Source organism: Fringilla coelebs, assembly GCF_963513975.1.
Source record: "Fringilla coelebs genome assembly, chromosome: 4".
Taxonomy (NCBI): Eukaryota; Metazoa; Chordata; class Aves; order Passeriformes; family Fringillidae; genus Fringilla; species Fringilla coelebs.
In genome coordinates, this window is record NC_140032.1 from 38077471 (window position 1) to 38103525 (window position 26055).

Consider the following 26055-nt stretch of genomic DNA (forward strand, 5'->3'; position numbering starts at 1 on the left):
GGCTTCTTGGCTGTGCAATCCTTATCGCCCCAGTGAGGGAAAGAAGACATCCCCTTTCATCTGTCTTAAATCACACAGAGAAACTACACCTTAATTGGAAACTGTGGAAATTAGGGAATGGTGAAGTTGACTAAGGCTGACTCATAATAGGCCATCTAGCAACTTAGTCATAAGCCTCAGGCAGAAAGAATATCTCTGCACACACTGCACTTCTGTCAGCAACAGACCCATTTGCATTCCACCCTTGTTCAGCACAACAGACTCTTACCTAGGGTCATCTCAGAAGTAAGGCTAGACATGAAAAGTTTGGTTTCAGTCAGACTGGGCTTATCTTCTCATTGTGTGTGTCTTCAGTTTGAAGCAGGAGTGCTTTTTTGATATAAGTATACTGATCTACCCCGCTTACTTTGCAGCGGTTCACATCATGTTGTGCTCTTGGAGCACAGAACTGGATTCCTTTCAGATGAAACTAAGCCAGAAAATGTGCTCCAAGAACTCATCTAGTGTGCATCTGCTCCAGTCTGTGGGACGAGATTAGAGCTAGCCTGGAGTAAAACCTTCTGACGTGTGTAGGGGTGGATATCTCATTCTAGAGATTTTCTTCTTCTGGTTTGCACTCCTTGCTGATGTAGGTGTAGCCCTAGTTCTCTGTTGTTCCTCCTCTGCTACCTCATAAAGTCCTTTTTTTTAAATTAACAGCTTGTACAGTATCATACCCTATCATTGGCCATATAAATTCACTTGCATTTCTTTCTATTTGAAATTCTAAGTACCCATAAAACTCACACTAGATGACAGATTTGGATGTGAGTGCTTCCATGAAGGTCCTATGTATCAGACAGGGCATCATTGGTCTTGTCTAAGAAGATAAGAGCCCCCATCCATGAGAGGTCACTGTGAGAGGTGTGAGAGCTTCACAGGGAAGACACTGGCTTTGGCAGGGGAGTTGAAGAAGCTGCTGCTGTTTGCCTGCTGCATAATCAGTCAGTTTATTGCCAAGCAATTTTTGAAATGGTCGTACGCAACCTATCCAAGGAGGGCATTTTTCCAGACTACTGACATCATGCAGCTGGTACTTTTATATTTGCTACAAGGAAATGCTTCCCAAGCCCAACCCTCCCTCAGAAGTTCATCATTAAAACCTCACCATCATGTCTCATCTTGCTGTTGGGATATATGGGAGCTTATGGTATTTTATTACGCCTTCTTCTACATTCCAGTAAAATCCAGTCTTGTTAGTGTGTGTAGATGCTGAAGAATGAGAGATACTATGCTGGCTTCTGAACTTAAACCCACATACTTTTGTATTAGCATGTTACCGTGCCTGAACTAATTATGCTAGCAAGATGAGGTGGCTTTTGGGACTCCTATGCCAGCTCACGTGGGGCTTTCTTAGCATTGCACTGCGTTCTGTGCCACAAATGTACCCTGGAGGTAATTCTGAAAATGACAGAAGCTTTATTTCTAGATAAAATAATTGAGTTATTTCTAGATAAAATAATTGAGAAGAAGTCTCAAGAGAGTAACTGAGAGCAGAAGCCTCATAGTAGCATTTTTTACTACATTTTGACTGAATAACTCCAGTTATGCCCAAAGAGATTAGACAGTTTAAGCCAGATAGAAGACTTTCTTTTCAAGTGTGAATATCTCCTCTTCCTGTAAGATACTCCTCCCACAGAGTCCAGAGCCTGATGGTAAAGGACCAACACAGAGCTCTTCAGAGAAGTTCTAGAAAGATTTACTGTTTTTTCTTACCTTTGGCTTTGGATTTCCTGCCACTTTGCATGTAAATGTGACTGGCATTCCCTCAAAGATTTTGTAGTGCTTCAGTTTTATCTCAAAATATGGTGACATACTGTTATCAATAGGTTCATCTCCATGTTGCACTTCATCATCTGATTCTTCCACAGGAGATCTCTCCAGCCTGTATTCAATTTCACTGATCAGCCTTTGCTCAAAGCTGGAGACTTTATATTCCTGTCAAACGAGAGGTAGATATTAGTGTCCAGCTTCAACACATTGCTCAGGAAGATATGTTCTTAATGTTTGGATTTTTTTATTTTACCAATCTTCAACAAGCCATTAAGTTTTTACATATAAAAGGAAACTGTATCTTGTTGAAGAAAAACACTATAATCCATGTCTCCAATAGCTTCCCTATGAAACAATCGAGACATCTGGTATGAGGCAAAAACTGTATTTCATGTTGTCTTAAGGTCTAATTTATAAGGGGAAAGAAAGTCATTGGTTGCTTTCTTTCCATTAAAAAAAAAATCCTATAAGAATAAAAGTATTCTGAGGCAGTTCATAAAGACAAAAGGAACACACTAATATTTCCTTGAGGGTACAGACAGATTTAGGGTGGGTTTTGTTTCCAGATGGCTAGAAGACCATATGGTTCACATCTGCTATTTGCATAGAACTCTACCAGAGGCTGAACCAGAAGGATAAAATTATTTTGTTTACAGTTGCCTGTAAAAATGAGGACAAATATAAGAGAAAATTGCAACAGTGGCAGTCCATGATAGTTGTTTCCCTTTACTCCTGTTGCTAAGATCCCCTTCATGTGGGATCCTCCCTTAGAAACAAAATTTACCATAACCGTATTGAAGATATAGCAAGAAGAGCAGAAAGGTTCATCGAGTGTAAAACACTGTGACTTGCTTGAATTTGTTATGATTTACTGATTTACACTGTTATTTGCTTTCTTGAACTGTTACTTTGCAGAATTCCTGCTTGGAATATTACTGATAAGAGTGATAATGTCAGAATGTAAAATAGCTCAAAAGGAGAAAAAAAAAAATTAGTCAATGCTCTTCTCAGTCAGCAGAAATTCAGACACTCTTTCAAATTACTTTTGGCCATTGTCTCTGCTTCTTGTTGTATTTAAGACAGAACATGCATGTCATGCAAAGTATCCTTTCACATCCCTATCCTCTGTCGCTGCCTCTGGTCTGAGAATGACGTGATGTGTTTCTGCCATCGGTTACAGAACTAACCATAACCCTCCATAATCGCAAAAAATGGAAGAGCAGAGGAATATATTGTAAACTGCAGATAGTTTTAAAACTTCTTTGTTTTCTGAAGTGCACTGTAAAAGTAAGCCTTGAAGTATATGACACAGTTAGTATCATGTCAGTGTATGTTACTGTTACAGCACAAAGACAGTGGAGCACACGATGATTGCTGTTAAACTGTCTACACTCCCACAGGCTTCTAGAACAACTTGAACATCCTCATAAATGGAGTGCAACCCAATTCTCCACAGTTATTAATGCTAGATGACCTCTTGTTATTAACCAAGAACAGCAGAATGGAAAGGGAAAAGAAAAAAAACCAGACAAAAAAACAAGACAGAAAAAGGTGAAAATGATAACCTTTTGAATATCCATGGGACTCACTACAGAAGCACCAACAGAGCGAGCTTCCTGCAAGGGTAGAAGAAAAGATCAAGAGGCAGAAAGAAGACCAAGAGATATCCATGACAGTTCCTCAGTTTTTATCAGGAGAATGCACTTTGTGCAGCAACATAAGCAAACAAATGCTACACATTTCTGAATAGCAGCTCTGGCATCTGAACAATGGAGAGCATGTACCTGGCCTTTCAAGCAGACTTTCTGTTGTGGTTTTGGTCTGCACCCAAAAAGTGCCTATTACACAAATAAAGAGAAGATGGTTTCAAGATAGGAGATGCATTTCTGCCTTCAGAGACTAAAAGGTCAGGACAGAACAGAATAAACGGAAGAGTTTAAAGCAGAAAGCAGACATTCGAGAAGTCTCAACCTTATGGAAAAACTGAGCAATAGACATGTGATCCTCCAGTTTATTTTACTAATAGATAACATATGACTTCTGTAATCAATAACCAGCCTATTTTGTGTGTATTTGTTGTCCTATGTAGGACTTTATTTTAGTGACAATCATAGTCAGTAAAAAAGAAAAGCTGAAAGGCATTTTTTCCCGTGAAATTGTACAGTTATGTGGCACCTGTATAGCCGGATCTTCTTCTGGTTCCTGAATATTGAAGACAGTTGCAGCGCTGTCTGCTCCCAGCAATCGACGAGCCATTTTTTCCTCATATGTTAATCTCTGAACAAAAAATAAAACGGAGATGAGGGGCCAGGCAAAAGAAAGAAAAGATATTATTTCTCCAGCTACAAAGCAGTACACAGTAAGCAATGCTTAAAGTAATGTTGATAAAAGAGAGCAGCAATATGTTTCTAACAGAAATTTTCTACCACAGTTTGTAATGCATTTTTTTAGTATTACAAGTGGCTCTTTTGGCTTAAGCAACCCTTACACTGACTCTGCCATTTGTTTCCATCCCCATGCCAGGAACTTGGGTAGGAATGAGCAATAGGAACTGCTTAAATCATGGCCATCAGAAGAGGGCATATCAAATCATCCCAAATCTTATCCAAATCATTCTTCTCAGTTTTTACATTAGAACCACAAGGCAGAAAACACTGCCAAAAATGATAAGGAGACTCTACTCTACTTGAATATTTTGTCCAAAATACAGAAAGATGTATTCTTCAAGATTTTTAAATTTCTGCTTCTTCTTACTCTCTCAGAAATTTAGGAGACAGCTTATAAAAGACAATTTACACTAAGAAGAGAAAACAAGTGAAAGGAAAATCTTAATGTGCAAATCAATTATTTCATTATTAGTTTTCTTCCTGCATTTACAACTGCATTTCAGACACTTTCTTACAAATCAGCATAGCAAAAAAATGCAAGTCCATGGAAGACAAATTCATTTCATGGTGAAACACCTCATTTAAGGAGAAAAATGAAAAGTTAATGAAGAATGGAAATTGTAAGCATTACATCTGCTGCATGTATACTTTAAAAAAAATCTCATGTAATTAATTTTTGTCTTAATGTCATATTGCAGCTAAACCAGCAGGCTGAAACTCATGATAACTACGTAGCAGTGTTGTCTCAGTTACAAGTGTCTAAGGAAATAATGAACTTTTCTTCACTTATATTTCTTCTGCAGTCACTCCAAGTGCCCACTGCCATGATTACACATACAGAATTTACCCAAGACAGGAATCTGCAAGGCAAAAGCCTCAAGGCAAGCGCCAAAACAGAGTTTATTTAGTTCAAGCTCCCACATCATCTGATCACAGTTGGTCTCTTTTTTTTTTTACCTTGGGCCATGTGGGCATTCTCAGGACATTCCATTCATTTGCCCAGGCCAAACTTCTCCCTCACTTTCCAAAATAGGCATTGACAGTCATTCTCAACCGACTTCCTTCGAAAAAACAGGAACTAATACAATATAGCAGTGATTTTGCTATACTGCTACAAAAAACTGCCAGATGCTGTGCAGTCAATGGAGAAAGGTAACAGAAGCAGCAGACACTCTGACCATTCTCCCTACATCACTCCATTGACCTTATTAAAAACCAAAATTGAGCAACGTTGATAGGTAGTCTAACTCAATGGACTTTCTTGAATTACACTCCCACAGTTCACAGCTCAGACCTAGTAGCAAACTTAGTAAAATTCTGGGCATTGTCCTGAGAAATGTAAAATTCCACTTCCTTTCAAAGTGACACAAAGGCATCCCAAGGTATTCAAATTTAAAAAAAAATATTTTATTGACAAAAGAGGGGTGACAGTTAACATTTAAAAAATTACTTTCCTCTTAAAAGAAATTCCTACTTCAAAGATAGTGTCTTAATAACTGTAAAAATTCTTAGGGAAGTTGCTTCTCATCGACTCTGAGCAGGAAGAATTTAGTATTTTATCTTTCTTGTGTATCTTAAGTGCATAAAAAGGAACAGAGCTCTTTGTGGCTGTGCATTTCCATTGCTTGATAAGCTCATTTTACCTCATTTCTTGACTCCTCAAGCAGGTCATTAACCCTTGAGTCTGCAAGTTAGTACTATGGGTTATTTCTATTCTACTGGTCAAAATTCTACCAGTCAAAAGAACAAAATGACGCCTGATTCCTACTGGGTTGTTTTTCAAGATGAACTGCCTTGTACCTCCTCTGATGTCCAGTTACCACTACTGCTCCCCCCATCATCCAGTGGTTGTGCACAAGGTAGAATGAGCCTGGAGTGAAACAGAGCTGTGCATGTTCATCCACTGAGTAATGAACAGTCGAAAGCAAATGGCTCTTGAGGCTCAAAGAGTCATAGAGGTGCAGACTGTGCAGGCTTCTTATGCAAATTCACCATTTTGGTGACCTCCATAGCTTTATTAAGTCCAAGTAAAGTTGTCAAACAGGAGAAGGAATGATAGAACAAAATGCACGCTAAAATTCCTTTTGGAAATGCAGTTTTGAAAATTCAATTAAAAATTATAAATACATAAAAAGCAATCTACAACAATTATTTTATATGCAGCATATCTGAGAAACTACCAGTGGTGCCCACTCTCACTTGCTCCCATTCCCCACGGTATTTTATGTTTTTATACCGGTTGCCCGTTGTTCAAAAGGTCTTCTTTGAAGCGAAGTTTCCTCTCCAGATCCTGAATTACAGCATCTTTTGACCCTTGAATCTCTTCATCTGATGCAATCCTAGCAGTTCTGCCTGTTTTCTTGGGAAATCCTCTGCAAAACAGTACCAAAAAAATTCATGAGCTTTTCTGAAGTAATTTGCATTTAGCAACATATCTGGAATCGCTGCTATTAAGGAAGAAAACAACATTGTGTCTTTGAAACTAGAGATCTGACATCTTTCTTTCTATCTTCCCTACTAACTCACACTACTGATTAAATGGTTAGTTTAAGGACAAAGATGAAACTATCCTTTATTTGTGCTTTTGTTAAAACGGCCCTCAGGATTGCTTGGCAATGGCTGTAAACACCATACACTCACAGATGAGCAGCGGCAATAAAGCAAAATGAGAGGAAACATGAAAGAGAAAGCATGACTAGATAAGTGGGGATGGAAGATAAACTAGGTTCCCATGAAGTACCAGAATAAAGATCAGGAAGATGTAAGACAAGGCAGTTAATTATTAATTTCTTATGTTATTTATTAACTAATTCCTTGTAGCAGCTTTGCAATAACTGCATAACTTCATGTTTATTCTTCATATCTCTGTGAACACATACCCATAAGGCAACATATAAATGCTGTTGCTCAAAGAAGAGCCATTCACAGCCTGGGTAACACTGGGAAAAAGAAAAGTCATCCTTGTGAAGCAGTTCTCAGCAGCAAGATTTCCCAGTGGAATAGCAACCATTTAGCAGTTCACATTCACAGAGTTAATTTATTCCTCTTATCAGCCTACAGGATAGGATTGCACTTTCAGCAATTTTCATTCCCATTTTCTTAAACAGTATGGGAAATTTTATTTTTCCAGACTGCACTAATATCTAACACTTTTCAGTAATGTTATGATGGCTTTATTGCTGGAAATGGCCAACATGGGTGGTTTCTACTGGAGATCAGCTGTTCTTAACACAGTTGTGAAGAAATCAGCATTGCTATCATATTTAAAACTTGTAGCACACCCCATTTCTCCACGGATAACTGGTTCAATATTAGTTTACAGGGTCTTTATACCTTTGTTGAGTAAATAGGGCTCAGCCACATTACAAGGGAATGACATGGAAAACATGGAATTGAATCATATAAATAGACAGATGACAGAGATAGAAAAAAAATTAGACTAGCTTATAATGGGCAAATTTATTTCCAATACCCAACTTAATTATTTAATTACCAGTGCCAAAATTCTAAACAAGAATCAAACATAGATAACAAATTTTCTTGGATAATATTCAATTCTATGTTTCTGTGGTTAAAGAGACTTCATTCTTCAGCAAGTGCTTTCAATGGTAATTTCTAGCATTAGGAAAAAATGAAAAAATACACATATACTGTCAAAAGCCAAAAAGGAATTAAGTGAATAGATGCAGAAGACAATAGCTGGAAAAATTCCTAACTAAAACATTTCATATTCCACTGCTGTAAGTAAATGTAAAATGTGAAAACAGTGAAATTCTTGTAAAAAGGACTGCATTTTTACATTAAATCACAGCAAAAGAGCAGACATTTGCCTAATTTCACAAAGAGACAGAACTACATCCTTTGCCCTAGAAATATTCATCTGTGAGCTGGTGACCACCAAGTAGAATAATTCCCTCAGCTTTCAGCTGGGGGTCTTCTCAGTCATGAATGAGAAAGCAAGTCTCCTCAACCCTGTTTTGGGGAAGAGATAGGAAAACTGTCCCACCTACAGGGAGACAAGAGAATGTTAAGAGGCAGGGATAAGGTCTCTTCAATAAAGAGATGCCTCAATAACTCCAGAAATTTGGTACAGCAAATGTAAAGGAAGACATGGAAAGAAAATGGACAGGAGAAGGTGGACAGAGTGGATCAGAAGGGAATGTCACTCAGGAAGCCTGATATCTGCTGGAAGGCCAGTGGGCAAGTGCCCTCTGCTTCTCCCCTTACAGTCCTGCCCTTCTCCTCCCAGCCCTTAATCACCTAGGCCAGCATTGCCGTGAAACCAAATTTTGTCTCTTTTAGACTATCCCCCCCCCCCCCCCCCAAAAAAAAATTAAAATCCCCAAACAAACAACAACAGCACCCAAACAAAACAAACCCAACTCAAAAATCAGCCAACTTCAAGGCAGCAAATTTCAAGTTTGGCTTCACCTTTAGCTTCACCAGTGCCAGTTTTTAATGGAGACATGCATCCTCCCTTGAAAATTCCAAGTGATACATTAAGAAACAGCTTTCATTTCTCATTCTCACAAATTTTATACTTGACTAATAAACAGAGTTTTACCAGAAAAAGGCCTGCTTATGCTTGGGACTCACTCAATAGGCTGTGAAGGTAAAATGTACAGTTCATCCAAGTAAGTCCTAAGAAGAATGAGCTACATGCTTGGGAGTGGATTTCAAGTAAAGTATTTTCTGAAGCACTATTGATTATGTCTGAAAACAAAAACCCCTAAGCAAATACACACAGTTTGCACAGGGAAATGAGTATCCAGAGAATTTTAAGTTAGTAAGTTCAACATCCACATTAAACACAGAAAAACAATATCACAGTCCATTTCCAAACGAGGTAGGATAATAAGAAAATGAAAACTGAATCATGTCAAACCTCATGTTTATCTCTCTGTCAGACTGAAGGGCATGCAGATAGGCAACAAGAACTAGCTTTAATATACTTCAGTTTATGGCTTCTGAGTTAGCCTTCAGGAGCTGCAGTAAGTTCCCTAGTAAATCAGGGAAACAGAGCCTGGCTGAAGTTTCTATGATATGGCTGCATAGAGATATTCAGTCTGAATATTCAGCTATTCAGAGATAACCAGTGATTTATTTTTCTATCAAACTAAAATAATACAGTCCAATGAAGCATTTCAAAGAGCTCTGTATACTAATTTGAGCACTTAGGATTTTCGCCTCAATTGGAAAAGTGAAATAGAGAAACACATTTCTCAAAGTGGCTGACACTTAATTTGCAGAGGCTGTAATTCATTTGCAGGTAACAACTGCCACTTACAATAATCTTCATGATTTGTCTAGAGGTATTCTAATGATGAAACTCAGGAAAATGTTCAAAGCATGATAGCAATGCTAATGGAAAATTAGCATTAACATGTTAAGCATCTCTTGAGAATCTATGAGATTAAAACTTGGAAAATAGGACTATTATTTCAAAAGGGAAAGAAATATAGTTCCAGGGCATTCCAGCATAAGACATGAAATGGAGCTGTTTTCCTTTATTCCTTGCTATTAGACACTGAATCCAGTTTTACCACTGCATTTCAAGAAAAATACAGCAAACTGGAAAGTTTTAGAACAAGAAAAGTACCCCATGGTTTTAAAAGCATAGCTTTTGTGACAAACTATGTCACACACAGAGAGGCAAAAATTCTTGTTTATTTAGTCAGGAAATAAGGAGAATGAAGATAGGCAAATCAAATGAAATGTCAGAAATCAGACAACAGCTGACATCAGAAAATAGCTGGTATTTAATCACTCTTCATGTCCACTGAGGATGATAAGTCACAATAATTTGAAGAAGAACAGGCCTAGCTTAGACACAAACAATGTAGAACTCTCCTTCCTCCACCCCGCAACATTGACATTTAAACATTGGAGCAAGTTATGCAGCCAAGCTACATAGGAATTTTATTTAAGAACAAGGTATGCAACTATGACAGCAATGGCCTGGGGATTCTGGGGAACTTTTAATAGGAGAGGCAGAGTCCTTAACAACCTTCCAGATCTCTGGTTTTGTGTCAGATGATGCTGAGCTCTGCACAGTCCATGTGGAAGTGTCACCCAAGACCTAGTCAAGGCAACTTGCCTGAAAAGTAGATCATCGTGCCTTTATTAAGTATTTAAGCAAGGAAGCAGTTGGTTTAAAAATTTAACTATAAAAGTGTGCACCAGTTAAAATTTCTTCAAATACCTTTGGAGAGATTCTCTCTTCCTCTTTCAGTACTATTTTAAATTGGGACAAAAAACTCCAAGCAGTGCATAAGGAAACAGAACTCTTCCTGCAGATGCTCTGTTTCCACCCCCTCTTCAAAATCTCTTTCTCTAAATGAATACACTTTAAAAACTGTCCAAATAGATACATGTGTGCATATATATATATATATATATATATATATATATATATATATATATATATATATATATATGCATAGATACCCCACAGCAAGTTAACTCTTAAGACATCCATTCTTGGGATGAATTTCAAAATGTCTACAAAGCAATGATAACAAATAGAAGGACTTTAGTAAATCTATCCTTCAAAGCACAGATCCTTTCAGCCTGAGTAATGGTTTACATGGCAAGACAGCCTGGCAACAAACTTTCTTCAGCTGCTTTTGCAAATATTTTCCACCATCCTTACATGCCCTTATCTGGATGCATTTAGCTCCAAAGATTTGTGTCCTCAGTGACGCATTAGCTTTCTTTCTGTCTTCTCTCATGGATAATATCAAACAAAAAAAATCTGCCAATTCATTTATGTATTCATATGTTCATTCTTTGTCCAAGGCAAATTTCAGATTTGCTGCCTTAAGCTAGCAAGAGACAGCATATTTCAGGCCTTTGACAGCAGCAGTCTCAAGCACATAACCATCACCACAAGTGTGCAGAGAAATGAACAGCCTTGGGAAGTAGGCTGCAACTCATATGGATTTTAAGCACCTCTGAAAATACACATCACCTAAGTCAGTGGGGGCTTGAATCCAGGTGTAGATAAAAACACAGATATCTGAATTCTTTGGTCAGAAAGGGTGCTATGAAATTGCCAAAACTGTAATCTTAATTCACACAGAGATTTTTGACAGCAAAGATTTTTGCAGCCTCGGCTTGGCTCTCCTTAGTTTTGAATATTTGCCCTGACATTTGTTTAGAATGAAAGCCAAACCAGCAGTACTTTTTATGTTTTAATTACACAGAGTGCATGCTGGATGCAATTCTCTCTTTTCCTACGTACCTTTTACAGTGTAAACAAGGGCAACAGGCTGGCTGTTGTTATCCTTCCAAGAACAAATTCCTGTTTGCAGCCAATATGGCTTAGTTTCACAGAAATCCAAATTAATTCTCTGGTACTGAGGTAATGAACAGTAACTTGATTTTTTTTCCTTTAAAACTAAAGCCTTCCAAAAATACAGCTAATTCCTGCTCACTTCACACATTTTTCACTTACTGTAAAAGCAAAGTTTCTACAAGCACTGTAACAGGTCACAAACTTTGAAGCTGCAGCTGTATAATAAAATTGGTTTAGTCTGATCTTGTCATGCATGCTGTGGAGACCAGGAGTTTCAGCTGTGTCCAGTAATGTGATGTTACATGCAACTGAATTGAGGGAATGCCTGAAGAACAGACCTGACTAAGGATGACTTCCAGCAAATGGAACAAAAGTTCAATTATTTCTACCATGCAATGTTCTGAAACTGTGGTTGAAAAAAATAAATCATGTCTCAGCATTGGGTATGGTTAAGACAGAAATGAACAATATAAATTTTTGAACATCTTTGATTCCTCTTAATGTTTAGATAACAAAGAGTACAATTCACCTACAAAGTGCATGACTCCTACCTTTTTTTTTCCTCTAAAGCTTATGTTTAAAAATGCATTTTTACTCATGAATAGAAGAATTACTACCTTTTCAGTCCCCTGTTCCCTTTCCCTCCTGAGCAAGCTATCTCTCTGCCACGTGCTGCACTGGTTACTGTAGCTACATAAGCACCATTTGCCTTTGAAAGATGTGCATATATTTTGATATCAAATCAAAAATCAAAATGCTTATTTTGTAATCTGAATTTCTGATTGTTACCAGCAGTATGCCAGAACTGATGGTCAAGAAGAAATAACTAAAGCACCAACTGGTCCTGAATGTAGAGAAGGCTGGCACAATCCTCATAGTCCTGAAATATTTAGAAGAACAGGCAACTGCACGAAGCATGCGAAGAAAAAGCTACACTGGACTGGGAAAAGGTGTCATATCCAAAATATCAACTAATTCCAGTTGATGTGGTGTTACTGGTTAACTGGTTAACTGCAACTATCAAGCACTGTACCTGGCTTTGACATTCACAGATGTTTTTGTGGCATTCAGATCTGTTTAAAATAAAGAAGTTATACAATTAAGTCCCCTGAAAAGAAAAACCTGCCGACCAAAACAAGCATCAAAGCCAAGCTGTGAACAGCCTCTCTGTCTTTTCAATAGGGAAATACATGTACTAATTGTCTTAAGTTCGCTGCCATCTTCAATATTCTTAAGTAGCTGCAAATACCATTTTGAAAAAGAACTGGATAATACATATCTTGAAAATTAATACTTCCAGATGCAATGATTGTCAGGATACTGTTATTTTGGCTAATGTCTGTATGTCCCCATGTTACATCCTTGAGCTCTACTTTTGCACTGCTTTAATTGATTAGATCTGGGGCACAACCTGGATTTCAAAGTTTAAGTGGAATAAACATGCATTTATCCTATCTCAGAAAAGCTGATATGGATGTATTCTATGATAAGCACATGTTAAAAACAAAGCCCCCAATATGAGCTGTTTCTTAGCACAACCAACAAGAATTGGTCTAATATCACAGCTAAACCCCTCGTGTGTTGGTGTAACAGCCACAAGTAGTATCCAACCTATGGGAAAAGAAAATTTTCAAGAAAATGTAAACAAAAATTGTTTAATGGGCAGGAGCAATAGCTTAACAAAATTGGAGGTTGAGAATGAATGCAAACTCCAATATTTTCTGGCATTTTTCCAGTTACAGCAATACTTGCCTTTAGATATGTTTTCCCAGTATGTTATCTGGGAATACCTCCAGGTATGACTGAATAGGCAGCAAAGAGAAATGAAGTCTCTCAGAAGCAAGGAAACACCCTGACCTGTCTTCTCAGTTTGATACTGGAGTTCTTAATCAAGGTACTTCCTCCTATGTATCACAATTTTCACATCAATCATACTGTAGGTAACCTCCATTTTTAAAAAGTTGTGACAGGCATAACTTACAGAAACAGGAAAAGTATAAGTCCCATCTACATAAGAGAGCAATGCAGTTTACTCTAAAATGAAAGCTGGCTTTTGTGCTGGGAGAGTGTTGAAGGCTGTAAGATAAAAAGATAGAGATGTGTATTTTTCCTCAGAGTGGTCATCATCATTGCCAGCTGACTAAAGGGGCACGATGGTTACTAAAATATTTCTTTCAATTCCATTTGAGACAGAATGCAGTGGACAAATCACTGTACAGAGTTGCAAGAACAGACCAGCAGCTCTGATTCAAAGGGGAAAAAAGTGCAATCTCTTTCTGATATTGCTTTTCTCATGATTCCCACATAATTTCCTTTATGATTTGGACTTAATGTTCTAAAGGTCGCTGAGACAGCAGTTAAATTTTGTGCAGAATGATAAAAGCAGCTTATTTAATTACCTTCTACAAGGTGATTTGGACAATCTTGCATTCAAATAATGCTTTTTTTTCCATTTTCCACCGTTTTCCAGAAAACAGTAACTCAGTATTCATGTTCTTTCACCAATTCTGTACAGTCATATTTTTTCCTGCTTTTAACTAACGTAGTACTATTGAAGACATCTACTTTAAGAAAAGGTCAATTTTAAGGAAAAGCATTAATTTTTAAAGTTGCCTTCAAAAGGATATATGTATAGCTAACAATATATATTTTTTACACTTAGAAAGAGATCCCATTTCTCCAGGCTGGATAATTTCACACCCTGTAGTGGCAGGTTTTATACTTTTAAAAATAAAATATTCACTAAATAAATAGTCAACAAATCCTTCTCACAGGATTATTTGTGCTTTCACAAATGCTCATGTAAACATATAATGTATGTGCTTAGCTAGAACTTTTAGGTACACTTATGTCTGTTCCTTCACATGTAACTTTTTGATTTTTTTTCTAGGAAGAATGAAGATCAGTTTCTAGCTTCTACAAACTTAACTGTGAACTAACCCACCTCAGCTGTATGTTTCTCTCATATTAACTCTCTTCCCTGAAAGTGTTTTGTAACCAACAGCTAATCTGAATACAACAGATCCACCCACCCTGGAGTTTTCTTTAGGTAAAGAAGGAAAGAACTGAGATTTTTAGAACAGTGTTCAACAAACTTACTCCAGCCAAGTTTTACCTCAGAAATTACTGACAAGTGCTCATAATTCCCTTAAGTACTTAATTAGCTATGCAGTTCCACTAGCGCTTCTCTTCTGCTTAATAACACAATAGTCTAGCAAGACACAAAGTCTACCAAATCTATTCCATTAATAAAAAAGGTTATTGCCAAAGCTTGTTCAACTAACACCACCATAGCCACAGCTTGAAAATACTGGTCACTATAAAGTGTCTAGAGCTACTGGAATTTATTCAAGGGAAACACTCACCATATTGTTGCAAATAAATGCTTAAAATGTTTAAAGATTAATTAGTAGGTATTAATGTCCAAATAAAATGTAGTAAATTCACAAGTAGCTATTCCCATAATACACGCAGGACTGTAAGACCACAAACAAGATCCAAAACAAGCAAACCACAAAAAACCTCATTCCAAACAAATTAACAATTCCCACTGCAATGTTTCTAAATCTATCCAAATTTAACTGGAAAGAATATTCATTGGTTCAAACTGGTTTAGCTAATGCAGTCACTTCCACAGAATCTCAGGGTTCAAAACCAAGGAAAATTTTGAAACATTAGCATGGTATTTACTGTTCATGGTCCCACAGAATACAGGAATTGAAGAGAGTGTTAGAAATGTTCTTACAGAATTACAGAATATTCTGAGCTGGAATAACTCAGAGAAAAACTGAATCCTACTCCTGGCCCCACACAGGACACCCCAAGAGTTACACTGTGTGCTTGAGAGGATTGTCCAAACACTCCTTGAACTCTGTGAGGATGGTGCTGTAATCACTTCTCTGGGGAGCCTGTTTGAGGGCCCAAATATCCAACCTTGCCCTAATATCCAACCTAAACCTGCCCTGACTCAGCATCAGACCATTCCTCAGGTCCTGTCACTGGTCTCGACAGAGGAGAGATCAGTGCCTGCACCTACTGTTCTCCTCATGAGGAAGTTGTAACTGCAATGGGCTCTCTCTTCAGTCTCCTTTTCCCCAGGCTGAACAGACCAAGTCACCTCAGCCACTCCCCCTTGAGGCTTCCCCTCAAGGCCCTTCACCATCTTCATTGCCCTCCTCTTGACTCTCTCTAATGGCTTAATGTCTTTTGTGTGCTGGGCTGTCCAAAACAGCGCACAGGACTTGAGGTGAGGCCACCCGAGGGCAGAGCACAGCAGGACAATTCCCTCCCTTGCCTGGCTGGGGATGCTGTGCCTGATGCCCACCAGGGCAAGGTTGTCCCTCCTGGCTGCCAGGGCACAATGACTTTCCATCAAGCAGGACCCCCAGTCCCTTTCCAACCGGCTGCTCTCCAGCCTCTCATGCCCCAGTCCTCTTGTATAGCCAGGGTTGCCCTGTCCCAGGTGCAAAATCTAGCACTTGTCTTCATTAAATTTCACACTGGGGGTGATTGATCAACCCTCTGACTTGTCAGGATCTCTCTGTAGGGCCTCTTTGCCCTCAAGGTAGTTGACAGTTCCCCCAGTTTAGTATCACCAGCAAATTAGTATTCCTTTGAGTTCTGGCAAAATCATTTATGAAGAGCACTGGCCCTACAGTGGAGCTGTGTGGAACTCCACTGGTGACTCTGCCAGCCTGATGTAACTCTATTTACTGGAATTCTTTGTGCCTGACCCCTGAGCCAGTTGAGCACCCATCATATGATGTGCTGATCCAGCTGAATGCTGGACACGTTGTCCAGAAGGACACCATGAAAGACAGTACTGAAAGCTCAACCGAAGTCCAAAGAGATGACATGAACAGGCTTCCTTTGCTCAGCTAGGTGGGTTACCTTGTCATAAATGGATATTAAGCTAGTCAAACAGGGCTTTTTCCTAATGAAGCCATTCTGGCCAATGACTGCATTATCCTTCAGGTGTTTTTAAATAACTCTAAGAGTAATCTTCTCCATAATTCTACCAGGCACTGAAATGAGACTGACAGACCTGTAGTTTCCTTTGTGCTGTTCTTGAAAACTGGGACAACATTAGCCAGCATAGAGTCAAGTGGCACTTCTCCAGATTCCCAAAACGGTTCAAAAAGTCATTGAGAGGAGTCTTGTAATGACATCAGCCAGCTCTTTGAGGATTCTTGGATGAATCCCATCAGGCCCCATAGACTTACAGGGATCCAGCTGGAGCAGTGATTCCCTCACAAGTTAAGAGCTGACTCTGAGTTTATAATTCTCAGAATCCTCATCCTTCAGCTCAGGGCACTGGGACCCCCATAGTCCATGACTGGTTCTGAAGACTGAAGAGAGCATTAACCACCTCTGCCTTGTCTATGTGCCTGTTCGTATGGTGAACACCCTCATAATTTAACTAGTCACTGTTATTTCTGGACTGCCTTTTGCAGCAAGCGTATTTTTAAAAGTGCTTTTATTGTGCCACACAGTAGTGGCTGGCTTCAGCTCTAATTGAGCTTTTTCCTCACAATTTTCTCCCCATGGAGGCGAGCAGCATCTCTGTAGTCCTCCCATGTCACCTTGCTTCTGCTGGTCAAACATTTACTCTTTTTGCATTACCTCTAGAAGAAGATCCCTGCCTAGCCAAGTTGGCCTTCTGCCTTACCTGTTTTCCCAATATTTTGGAATTGCCTGCTCCTGTGCCCAGAGGAGGTGGTGTTTAAAAAGTCACCAGCACTGATGGACACCAGGACCATCAAAAATATTTTCCCAGGGGACCTTACTCATTAGTTCCCTAAGCAGTCTGAAGTTTTAAATCCAATTGCTTTGTGGTAGCTGTGGCCAAGACAACCACCAATTTCCACTTCATCATAAGATTCTCTCTGTTAATGAGCAGCAGATCAAGGAAGGCATCTTATTGAGCTGGTTCTCTTAGTTGTCTGCACTATGTAGTGACCATGTTTAGGAACCTCCTGGACCTGCTTGTATTAGCTGTGTGGCATTCTCAGTTAACATTTGCCAAGTCCCCCGTAAGGATAAGAGTGGTTAACTTAGAGATGTTCCTTAAAGAATGACTCATCAGCATCACCATTCTGGATAGAAGGTCTATAGGAGACTCCCATGATGACATCTGCATTGCTTGTTTGTCCCTTAATCCTTATCCTTTTGACTATGCTGTTGCCAGCTGTAAGCGCCATTCATTCCAGACCCTCTATTACACACAGTGCCAACCTCCCTGCCTCTCCTGCCCTGCCTATCCCCCCTGAAGAGTCTGTAACCATCCTTCATGGCACACCAGTCCCAGGACTCATTGCACCAGTTTTTGCTTATGCCAGTGTTGTCATATCTCTGAGGCTCTCAAATCTTTGAGCTCCTCTTGCTTTGTCCTGCATCCCTGTGGATAGATTTCTCTTTTAAGTAGAACAGATATGATAAATGCACGGGAAAGGAAATGACCAAAGAAAGCTGATGAACAGAAGGTTCGACTCCAAGAGGAGTAACAAAGACTTTTGGCTTGTATACAGCTACAGAGAACTTTACTGTTGCTGCCTTTGACCATTTTCAAAAATTAACTGCCTCCACCTGCAATGTTTATTACTTTACCTTTATTCTGTTCCTACCACAACACAAAAATGAGAAAAATGATGCCTATCAAGTTCTGCTTTTGAGGAGCAGATCTGTGGTTGTGCCAAGATTTAGCAATGACAAAGTCTTTGAAGGTAAATGGCTTGACTAGTATTTCAGCTGCTGAGCAAAACTGAGTGCTGAAGAGGACTTGTGAGGAATGAGCAAAAGACAAAGGAAAAGAAGCAAAAAGTGAAAAAGGTCAAAAAAAGAATTGAGGCTATAGCACAAAGCAGAAGAGACCTAAAGCTGAGGGGGAAATGGAGGCCAGGGGAAGAACTGCTCAGGAGTGGTATTAGAATTATGGGAAACAGAGTAATTTACTCAGCAAGACACACCAGACATTAACCTACACAGTAACATGAGAAATGAGAAGCCAGAGAAGCCAGAGAAAGGCATCAAAGATACATAACAATAGATTATGGCTTTTCTGCATCACACAGTCCATATTTTACCATGTTTTAATGTTATAATTCAGATGACAAATGCTCACTGCGTATGTATATACACACACACACATATATACACACATAAATTATACACACATACATTCACTACAGTTAACACGATCCAGCTCCCATCTGGACTTTATTTCCTGAGGGAATGCAGAAAAACAGCCAACTACCTCATCCTCAGCTCAGACCCTGAGGTTGCTGCCTTGTTGGGGTGGGGGAGGGAGGAATATAGATAGACATACCATCATGTGCATACCCAGACTGGCTGCTGCACTTGAGGAAGTGAGGGGCATGGTGAAGGGGGAAGAATCTTTGCAGAGCTGTTTCTCTGTCCAAATATCAAAGGGAATGAGGAAGAACACAACTAATGCCTCAAGTGAGAACGTGTACCCATAAGCACAGAGTAACAGGGAAAGAGGGACACAGCAGAGGCTCAAGCTGCACTATTATCCTCCCAGCACACAAAGGTGAGCTCAAAAATGCAGCTTTACAAAGCTTGTCAGAGCTGTATAGCTGGACTAGAACCCTTTCTTGGAAAACCAAGGGTAATAGCAGGCTTCAGTGGGCTGTGCTTACTGGTCAAGCTGTCAGTAAACTAATCATGAAATTTTCAATGCTCAGTATCAATAGTGAAACTCAGCCAGTGCAAAGGACACGGTAAGACAGAAAATCACAACTATTATGACTGCAGGGGCAAATTGCACTATTTATTAATTTTTCTCCTAAAAACATTTCACAGCCAGACTCCATAATGAGTTGTATGAAACAAATCAAGATAAAGTGCTTTTTTAAAACAGATACATTACTTATTACTTAGATATCTGTCCTCTTTCTTCTTTCTGTTCCTTTTCATATCTTGTATTGAAATAACAGAATTTCCCACTGCAACAGTATGTAGCTGAGCAAGTCACCTAGATACTGTAGATATGTTTAGATAAACTTCTGGACAAAGTTATAAATAAGCCTTGGATACAGCTATTCTCATTTTTGTTCTTCAGCACGTCTCTTTGTTCTCTAAGGATGGAATGAGAGTCTACTGCCAGTGGAAAAAAAAAAACTGACCTATGATGGGAGCTGACATGCTCCAAAATACTATTTTGGCCTTTAGAGAAGACAAAAGGGGAAAATAAGTGTGCAGAGTTGTTAGGGATAGGGATTCTGTTTGTTTTTATGCACTGCTATTTTAAATTCCTCCCTAAACACTTTCCCAAACTTCCTCAGAACAAAATCTCTAGCCAAAGCCAATGAACTGTTATGGCCACTTTGTTATCAGATGTATACTTTAATACCTTGTATTTTCAGTACCACAAAGCTATAGGGACTGAAAGACACTCTCTTTACTTGATATTTCTCTACCTGCAGATGCAATAGGAACACAAACTGCAAAGATCACTGTAGATGTGACTTTAAAAGAATTGGGCCATGAGAAGGGTTTTCTTGGATCTGCTTCCACTACCCTGGGCCTGCAGAGCCTTTTGCTCCCGCTTTCACATTTTCTTAAACTCCAGTTTAAAGCTTCAGCTTCTCATCTTTTGCGTTCCTACTGTAGGGCTCTTTCAGAATCTCTCTTCTGTGAGGGTTAAAAAACTATCTCATATCTTTAGCACACAGGCATTTGCAATTTATTCACACATCTCTCCCTCTCAGATAGCTGCTAACAGCAAAGGGCCCTAGAAGAGTCCAAATGAAGCAAGTGCAATAATCTTCGTTACAATCTGCAGTACATCAAGGAGCTCATCAGCTGATACTTACGGAGGCGTCACTCCTTTCGGGAGGCCTAATGCGTTGACAGAAATGGGTGGCGGCTGGGACGGCAGCATGGAGCTGAGAAAAGCTGCTGGAGACTGGCTGGAATTAGGAAACCTTGGAGTTGGAGACAGGCTGTGGGAAGGTGAAGAAAGTGAAGGAAGAGGAGGGGGTGGAGGAGGTGGAAGTGGAAAGGAATCACACACTGGATATGTCGCTGTTGGACTAAAGACAGGTGGAGGTGGGGGTGGAGGGGATGGAGAAGAAGGAGACCAGGCATATTCCCCTTCTGGAGCAAACTGCTGAGAGAAGGGAGGAACTGGCACTCTCCCAAACTGTTTCTGTGAAGCAGTTGGAGACATGGGAGAAGGAAGGCTAGATGTAGATGACCCAGAAGATGGAGTCACATAACCTGAAGCAGGGCTGATGTTCTGGGCAGCAATGAACTGCTTAGGCCGAGCATAGTTGAAGGAGCTAGAAGACTGCATGGTTGGGGAAGTATGAGAGTTAAGAATACTCATTGGCACAGGAGAGGTGGCAGACTGGCTGGACTCAAGCTCCTGGAAGGAGGGGGGAGGAGGAAAGGAAGGAGAAGAGGGAGGGTGCTGATGATGATCAGGTTGCTGTTGGTGATGATACCACTGTCCACTTTCTTGCTCCAGACGAATTTGGTTCTGCAGCTGCTGTATTTTTTGGGGGTCCCTGCGGGAAGGAAAAATAGACAAAAAGATGATCAGACATGCAATTCTGGCTGGGGAGGAGGTAAAAGTTCCACTGGTCTATGGTCCAGGAAAATTGAAGGAGAGGGAAAGTTCAAAGCATTTACATATGTTGAATAGCCCCACTTCTTCAGAGTTAACACATGGCTACAAAAGTTCATTTTTTGTCCTCAAGATGAAGGAAAAAGGGTATGCATAACAGAATTTAACAGAACCATCAATTCTTCAAAAAGGTAAATGATACGGCAATTTGAAGCACTTAGGATATTTTAAAGGCACAATCCAGATAGTGGAAATTCAAGGTAAAAGTACTGAAATTCTTAACAAGGTTTCTTTTTGTTTCTTGTGATTTTTTCCAATGGCCCTCTTTCAATAATAAGGCTGAATATTTACCCAGTAATAACTTCAGCCTTAGCTGAATTTCTGCTGTAGCCTGTATGGGCCAATCAGACAGACCTAATTACAGCCATGCTTCTAATAAAGTACTTGGAGACAAGGGACCAACTGCTGTGTTTTAACCATCCATGTATGTAGATGAGCAAAGACTTCTGAGAAGCATCTGTAACCTAGGGAAGCTGTGAACTGAGCTTCCCCAGGTCTTTAGTCTCACTTTTTCTCCCCAGTTTTATTTTCAACTGTAGGTCCTGAGACGAATCTTAGTATATATTTAATGTAGTTCTGAGGCATTGCAGTACTATCAACACAAATGGAAGTAAGAATTTCATATAGAAATGCAGAAATTCACGGGAAGAAGAATACAGACTAAACAAGTTAATATGCAGGAGCACTCAGAACTCTTAATTAAGGGGACAAAAAAGAAAGAAAAAAGGAAAATGTTCAGCAACAAAGCAAATCAGAACTGTGGTTTGTTTTTTTTTTTGTCTCAATACAGCTGTTTGAAACACATTAAGCTCAAAATTAACTGTGGTCTATCACATGACAAAGCATCAGACTGACTTGCTTGAAACTGTCCTTTTTCAGCTGGAAAACGGAACTTTATCTCAATACTCCAAATATCCACAAAGTTTCAGCATATGCAAATATACCTTTTCTGTATATGTAATAAATAAATACTTTATTGTATACAAGTATGTCATTGTTTAAATATAATTTAGGTCATCTAAGCAGACATTTTAGAAGCAGTTTGCTTAATGCATGGCATATGAATGATTCTGGCACAATATACTTCTGTTGATAGCAACAAAATTAGAAATGGTAATAACATAATATTTTCCACTTGAAGATTAATTTTGATATTCCAACCATCTACATTTCCCAGAAAATGTTTTCTGACAATAATTCTGCTTATGATGTCTGGCCAAAGGAGATTGCTCAGATAAGAAAAAGGGGAGCAAGCTGTTTTAGGGCAGAAAACTGAAAAATCAGTAACTTATACTTAACAGTTGCCTTTCTTTGGTATTGTCGTTGTAAAATGGTTCAATTCTAGCAATGTCTCACTAACAATACAAATTTCACTTAAAAGGAGATTAACTTTTTTACTTAAATTAGCAACAAGAACATTTGAAAGTTACATTTCACTTTGTAAATTTTATAATTCATTTTTTCATGTTGATAATAGAGATTCTAAATCCCTATCAGTTCACCTTTTCACACCACAGGACACAGGCTGAAACTTATTCTTCTATTTTTGTGAAATTACTTAACAGTCACCTTTATGTAAATCAGTTAAAACAACACAATTTTAGTTCCTGTCAACATTTGACTTGCTTAGTTGATGACAGCAACAGTTCAGGTCACTTCTGACTGGACAGAGAAAACCCTGTAAGATTACTACTTTCACCTCCTTCTGCATCTTTGGCCTGAATATTTGCAGACCTACTGTCCAATACCTCTAAATTTATTAACAAATAATAGTCATTTTAGTTTTCATCATAATCACCCTCAATTTTTTTTGATTTATTACAGACAGACTAAGGTAAAAAAACAAAAAAGGGGAAAATTTAGCATTGTAAATGAGGTGTTGAATATAGAAGAAACTTAGCTGTCTCCAACACTACTATGTTTATCCAACATGTGCTGAAAGCAAGTAGGAGTGTCATGTCTTGAGACCTTTTTATTTGCATTTGCCAAGTCACATGGCGCTGCGCCCGGCCAGCAGCATCCCACAAATGCCCATCTATGGCCCTGTCAATGCAAGTGCAGCACTGCAGCACTGCCCTGCACTGCTGCTGACCCCGCTGGGCAAAGGCAGAGACCAGATTCAGGGTATTTCTAGAAAAGGGTGACAGGCAAAAATGAGGTTGTTGGACTCTCACACTAAGCTTGACTTGAGGCCGCAGGAATATGCATGCCTGTAAATCAGGGTTTATTAGCCCAGGACAGCACTGATTCTGGTTGAACAGCTTTTGGTCAGCTTAGAATCCGCCTAAATTAAGTGTTCGTTTGCTTAAAAAATAGCATGCTAACACAACCATTATCACATCAGTCCATGGGGCAAAAAACCACAAAGACCAGCTTAGAGTAAATTTTCATGCCAGTTGTAAAAGTGCGCAATCCTTGTCTGCAAAGGAATGTTCTCTACCTCAGAGCTATTCTTTTAACATCAGACACTGCTGCATTATTTTCTTGAGGAAAGGTATCCTAGAGATGTGTCATTATGAAGGAGAAAAGGAGAGGAAACAATAACAATTCCCCAGTGTTTCTTTGGAATGACTCCATCAGTGGTGGAAGTTCTACATTGGTAGATCCCTGAAGGATAACTCTGCTGTGACAAAAGACAGGGAGAGCCCAGCTGCTAAAATTATGAAAATTATTAATTTCTCATTAGTAGGGAAACAAAGAAAGGAATTAAAAGAGTTAGGTTTTTAGATGAGATTACAAGGAAAACTAATTTAATTGTAATTACATCCTCTTTCCAATTAGTTAAAATATGTTTTGTAATTTTAAAGGGCACACATGCATTCAGGAAACACATCAAGCTTGTCTAAACAATAGAGAAGAAACTTATTTTTTCATGTGGAACTTTTTATTTTGCCAAATAATTAATTATAATGATATAAGAATAAGCATTTAAAAGTACTTTTTAGCAAATTCAATCAGTAAATGGTAAAGGTAAGGAATTAGAAAAAAATCATAGCTAGGGTAAAATGAATATTGAGAAATTCCATCAACTCACTGAAAAGCAGGCCTACTACTACATAAATATGTTCAAAAGTTCTGCTTTAGAATTCGTGATGTTTTTCCAATACCAGATATTCTTAACCAAGATATTAAAATACATTTTCAGATGATCTAGCAGGTATGCTAAAGCAGTTCCAAAATGCAAGCAGTAAGGCAGTAAGGTGTTAATGAAAGCAGACAGCAGTTACAAGAGAGGCAAGGGTTCTGAGCCACGCTGCCTGTGAGAGCAGCTTCATGCACGGGTTTGGTACTGGGCACCCAGAACCTGCTCAGTAAGGTGATGACTTTCAGAGCTAAGAGATAGCAGGAAACATTTGAAAACAGATCTTAAAAGCAAAGACTAGGGACATGGGACATTATGTATCTTGGTGGACAACAATGGTTGCCAATACATACTCCAGAGTTTAATAGCTGCTTGAGAAATCATATTTTGAGGTATGCACTAGGTTTAAATTACAATAGGCTGGTTTATATTTTTATCCCATTTTCATAATGCTTTTTTATTCCTGATAACCTCTGTACCACATTGCTTTGAAAACAGAGCAGTATGTGACTGAGAATTAAACTGGTAACAACCCCCATCAGGAACTGTAACTCCAAGTCCTGAACACAGTGGAGTAAAGGAGGGACACAGGTAGTGGTTGCACATCTCTCTAAGTCTCAACAAGACCTGGCTACTGAACTGCAGAGAACTTTACAGCAGATGGCATTTCCAGGAGTGCAATAAGTGCTTCATACTTAACATCTCTCCTGGGCTCATTCACATATTCCCAGTAAGAGGGTATGTACCAGCTTTACTTTTATCTTACATTACAAAGCTTATTTAGAGAAACAATGTCTCTCTTCTGGGAAGCATCTTACTGTTTTCAGTTTAATCATCAGCTTTGTGTACCTTTAAATACAAAAGTTCACATGGAAGCCCCTTTATCCAAACTACCTCTCTTGGAAGGGGAAGTTCCCAAAAGGTAGAGAAATGCTGTTGTACCCTTGAAGCCTTTGTATATGAAATTAACCCTACTGAGTTATACCTACCATGAAGTATGCAAGGCCATTGGAATTTAAATCAGTGTTTTACAACACAGTACATAAAGTAAATGGAAATAAATGACCACAGGCAAAGAACCAAGATTAAGTGATGTTTTCTATAACATTTTAAAATTCCAAATTTTGTCCCTCCTGATCTCAATAAAAGAAAATTGAAAGCAGACAAAGAAAGGTAATTTTTGTTTGAAAGAAAGGGTCCCATTTATCTCAGGTATGAAAGAATAATGAGCTCCCTTCTGTCTCATGTCATTCCTGAGCAAAAGCAGACCAGCTCCTTCACAATCCTATCAGTGACCTGCTCTTTGAGAAACAGATGGTCCAGTTCTGCAGAAATATCTAAAACATACCCCTGAAACGAAGGCACAAGAATATTTTAAATGAAAAATTATCAGAATTAAGCACAACTTTAAAATGTTGAGCTATTTTTTCTAAGTTGAGATTCAAAAACAATACCAGAAAATGCCTGTATATTCAGGGTAACAACTACTCATCTCTGTGAACTCTACTTTCCAAAGATCTAGCTTCTAACTCAATACTATTGCTTCAGATTTATACTGAAGCTCTACCAAAAGGGAGACAGTCACACTGTATCAAATGGCAGGGGCTCTTCTCACTGAGTTCTGTGTCAGCAGCTCTTTATGTATAGATATATTTTTTATATGTGCACATTTAGATATATTTATCTCTAAACTTTGGTATTTATACAATAAAATTTTCCCCATAATTTATTAATTTATTAAAACTGGAATGTATCACATATATTTATATCTTTCTAGCTCCTGGGCAGCCAAACCAGATACCTGCTTCTGCATCTGTGGCTCCCAGCA

General features: G+C 38.8%; 1 protein-coding gene across 1 annotated transcript in view; it reads right to left on the reverse strand.

Annotated features, from left to right (window-relative positions):
* PALLD (palladin, cytoskeletal associated protein) overlaps window positions 1–26055 on the reverse strand; it is a 186112-nt gene that overhangs the window by 18291 nt on the left and 141766 nt on the right. Inside the window, exons 11-15 of the mRNA XM_084204387.1 lie at window positions 20331–21026; window positions 6436–6571; window positions 3988–4089; window positions 3378–3428; window positions 1756–1977 (exon numbers count right to left, since the gene is read on the reverse strand). Of these exons, the coding sequence (XP_084060513.1) occupies window positions 1756–1977; window positions 3378–3428; window positions 3988–4089; window positions 6436–6571; window positions 20331–21026 (1207 nt within the window). The remainder of the gene's footprint in view (window positions 1–1755; window positions 1978–3377; window positions 3429–3987; window positions 4090–6435; window positions 6572–20330; window positions 21027–26055) is intronic.